This window comes from Myotis davidii, unplaced genomic scaffold (genome assembly GCF_000327345.1).
Source record: "Myotis davidii unplaced genomic scaffold, ASM32734v1 scaffold1494, whole genome shotgun sequence".
Taxonomy (NCBI): Eukaryota; Metazoa; Chordata; class Mammalia; order Chiroptera; family Vespertilionidae; genus Myotis; species Myotis davidii.
Genome location: NW_006286246.1, coordinates 3,785,125 through 3,788,746, shown reverse-complemented (window position 1 = coordinate 3,788,746; position 3,622 = coordinate 3,785,125). Strand labels below are relative to the sequence as shown.

Below are 3,622 nucleotides of genomic sequence, written 5' to 3'. Positions count from 1 at the left end.
ATTCACCAGGCCCACCTTCTGGAACACGGTGGTGATGCCCGTCCCACCGCGATGCTCAAACAGCCAGATCTGGAGGAGACAGGTGGGACCGCGAGTGGGGCTGTGCCTGGAGCTCCCGCCCGCAACCCCGGCCTCAGGGCTGGGAGGGCGGGCGCAGTCGTCTTATCTGACCGTCCACTGCTGGGTAAGTCCACTGAGTCCTGAGAGACTGGGGACTCAGTAAGGACACGAGGGGAGGCCCCACTGTGGAAAGACTGTAACTTTAAATGTCTGCTCTGCCTCCTGTCAGTTGTGTGACTTAGGGAAGCTATTTGCTTCTTCATGCCTCAGTTTCCTCGTCTGTAAAATGGGAATCATTACACTCGTGCTAGAGCAATAGAGGGCGTAACAATCAGAACAGGCCCTGGAAGGCCCTTCACCAGCACTTCCTTCCCGGTTTACGTGTGATGCATGGAATGTACCCATGTTGCCGGGAGATCGCCCACAGAGGCTGCTGCTGCTCACCCTCAGGTACAGGCTGGTGCGGGCCCTGGGCCGTGCGCTGCCCAGCCCTCCAGCGGCCAGCAGGGGGCAGCGGTGAGGGAGCCGGCTCAGGACTCAGCCTGCGCTAGAAGCTGTGGGCCTTCAAGGACAGGCACCCTCTGTGCCTCCAGCCCCTCGCCGGGAGTGGGGAGCGGGTCGCGGGTCATGCTATACCGGCCACCCTGGCTTGTCTGGAGGCTTCTTGCGGCTCACGCACAGCGAGCCCTTCGTGTCGTCCTGGCACAGAGCAAGCCCCCGGCGACGTGAGCTGGGGCTGCTGCCTCCCTGTCATCTTCCCAGTCGAACGAACGAGGAGAAACGAGGCGGAGACACCAGCCACGACTCGCCCCGGGCGCCTGCTGCTCCCTCGGCACACCCTGAGCCCTCCACCCTCCGCCCTCCATGAGCCCCGGCCCCTCACTCTCTCCACCCAGCCCCCCATCCGTGTTCGAGACCAGAAGGGCCACGTGACGGAAGGCGGCACCCAGACGGACCACGGAGGCGTTCTCGGGGGAAATGCAGACACTCCCGTGTGTCGCTTTTAGAAAACGACGGAACGTGGGGCTCGGAGCGCTGGCGGCGGTTCTGGTGTTTGCACTGAGGAGCAGTTCAGCTGCTAAGACGTTCCTGTCTTCTCCCCGCGGGCCAGGGCCTGTGTGCGAGACCCCTCGGGGATACGCCCGCTGGGCCCCGACAAGCACAGGGCTGCGCCTGCTTCCCGTCCTGGGCATACGTGTCCAGAGAGAAAGAAGGAAGTTAGGCCAGCGGGGTCCCCCCTGCGCCCGTTAGCCAGGCAAAAGGGGACAGCCACCTGTTCCCCATGAAGAGCTTCATTCCAGAGAAAGGAATGCACAACCTGGATTTTCCAAGTTCCCAACTGGCAGGGCTGCCACCTTCTGGCAGGACGCATGAATTGCACATTAAAATAACTAGCATTCCCTGGATCTAAGCATTTTACGCATATTATCATCTCATTCATTCTCCCGACAGGGCTATGAGACAGGTACTGTTATGAACCTATGCAATCCGTGCACTCGGGGGTCCCTCAGCCGGCCTGCACCCTCTTGTCCCCCGCCTTCCTCCTCCCTAGACTCCACGTTCTCGCCCCTTCCCCTCACCAGCCAGTGGCCTTCCTCCACCTTCACTAATAGAGAAACTTCTCGGGCAGAAGCCGAACCCTCTCACCCAGAACATTCAGACCTCAGGGCACTGGCGTCCACCTCCTCCCCCTCCCCCCTGTGTCACCCACCAAAGACCCCTCCACCCTGCACGCGGGCCCAGCCCCTGCCTGTGCCCAGGCCCTCGCTCCCCTGACGTGACGTCATCTCTCCCTGACCCGCCCTCTCTAGTGCTCCCCCTCCCCAGCTGTCCTCCACGCCCAGCTCGCTGGACAGGGTGATCCACACACAGGAACACCACCTCCTCGTCTCTCACTTCCCTTCGCCTCCCGCTGACCCGTCCTCGCCCTGGGGACTCGCCGTGGCTGTGTCCTCAGATCTGACGGCTCCTCCTCGGCCAGCCTGCTGTCCTCCGTACATCACACTAGCCCGGTAGGCAGTTGTCCTTCCGTCGGCTGCCATGTCTTCTAAATTTCCCTCACCAACAGCCCCTCCCTCCGACCTCCGCGTGTCCTCTCTCTGCCCCCTCCTGGCCTATCTCCAGCTTCAACTACCAGTGCCTGGGGCCACGTCCCAGAATACAAGTCCAGCCCAAAGCTCTCTTCTGAGCACAACCCAGACATCCAACCGCCTGCCTGACACCCCTTCCCTCGCACCGGGTACTCTTGTCTGTTGTTGTTTGGTAAGGGGCGGCTTTAATCCTCACCTGAGAACATGTGGGGGGCTTTTTATTGATTTTTTATAGAGAAAGGGAGAGAGAGAGAGAGAGAGAGAGAGAGAGAGAAACATTGATGTGAGAGAGAAACATCGATTGGTTGCGTCCTGTACGCGTCCCAACTGGGGATCGAACCCACAACCTGGGTGTGTGCCCTGACCGGGAATCAGTGCACAGGGAGATGCTCCACCCAACGGGGCCACCCGCCTGGTGCTCAAAGGCTGCTCTTAACACCTCTCAGCCTTAGCACTGCCAGCACAGAGCTCCTGATGGCACCCCCTTCTCCCCGAAGAGCTGCCACCAGGTCTGTTCCTACCCGCGCGGTCCCTTCTCAAACAAGGGCCCACCCCCCATTTGCTGGAGGCATAAGCCTTGTACCCCCTTCTCCCAGCCCCATCTATGCACCCCGCATGCAGTCTGACCTCTGGAATCCAGCCTGAACCCCACCTTTCTCCGCCTCGCTCCCACAGGCATGCAAAGCCCTGGCCGCCACCTCGTCTCTGTCCACTTCTGCAAGCGCTTCCCATTGGCCATCCCTTCTGTCACCGTCCCTGAAAGCCAGGTTCCTCGAGGCGCTGGCCCTCCGTGCAGGCGGTGGGCCTTTGCGTGCCCGTCCGTGATGCAGCCAACACCCAGGGAGCCCAGGAGGAAGCCCATGTTCCCACGGGACCCAGAGGCCCGCCTTCCACGTGTCCTCACGCCCCAGTTAGACGGCAGCGGCCCGAACACAAACTCCGCCTTCCAGCCCCTCTCCAAGCAACGCCCGGGCATAGCACACCCCGGGGCCTCACGCCCCTCCCTCGGCACCGTCCCTCCGGCCATCACGGTCTCCGCTGCCCGTCAGTGCCGGCAGGAGCCCACTAGCCCCTGTCAGTGCCGGAGGAGCCCACTAGACGCGTATTCGTTCAGGAGCTGCTGTCCGTGCTTGGCCGCTGACCGTGGGTCACTGGAGGACAACACGGCCAACAGACTCGTGTCCTGAGAGGCACAGCAGACTACTCTCCCCAAAGCAGAAATGTACAAGAGAAACGTGTTTCCTAAGTACTTACGAATTGCATATGCAATCATGTAAATGCCATCAGTAATTATGCAAACTCTGTCGTGAATGATGGTGCTGTGAGTGGCAACGTAAGACGAGCAAAGATGAAGAGTCAAGAAGGTGGGCGTATTGGGGGCGGCAGGCGCTCCAGCTCTGAGTGCAGGAGGGACCAGGGTGGGAGGGACCAGGGCGGGACGGGGCCTGGGGGACACTTGGGGCCAGGGCCCC

At 61.4% G+C, this 3,622-nt stretch overlaps 1 protein-coding gene across 1 annotated transcript in view; it reads right to left on the bottom strand.

Annotated features, from left to right (window-relative positions):
* Positions 1-1,688: 1,688 nt before the first annotated feature.
* The window catches only part of IGF2R (insulin like growth factor 2 receptor), a gene marked incomplete at its 5' end in the record, with an annotated part of 85,721 nt that continues 83,787 nt past the window's right edge, over positions 1,689-3,622 (bottom strand). Inside the window, 1 exon segment of the mRNA XM_015560021.1 lies at positions 1,689-1,753. Within this exon segment, the coding sequence (XP_015415507.1) occupies positions 1,704-1,753 (50 nt within the window).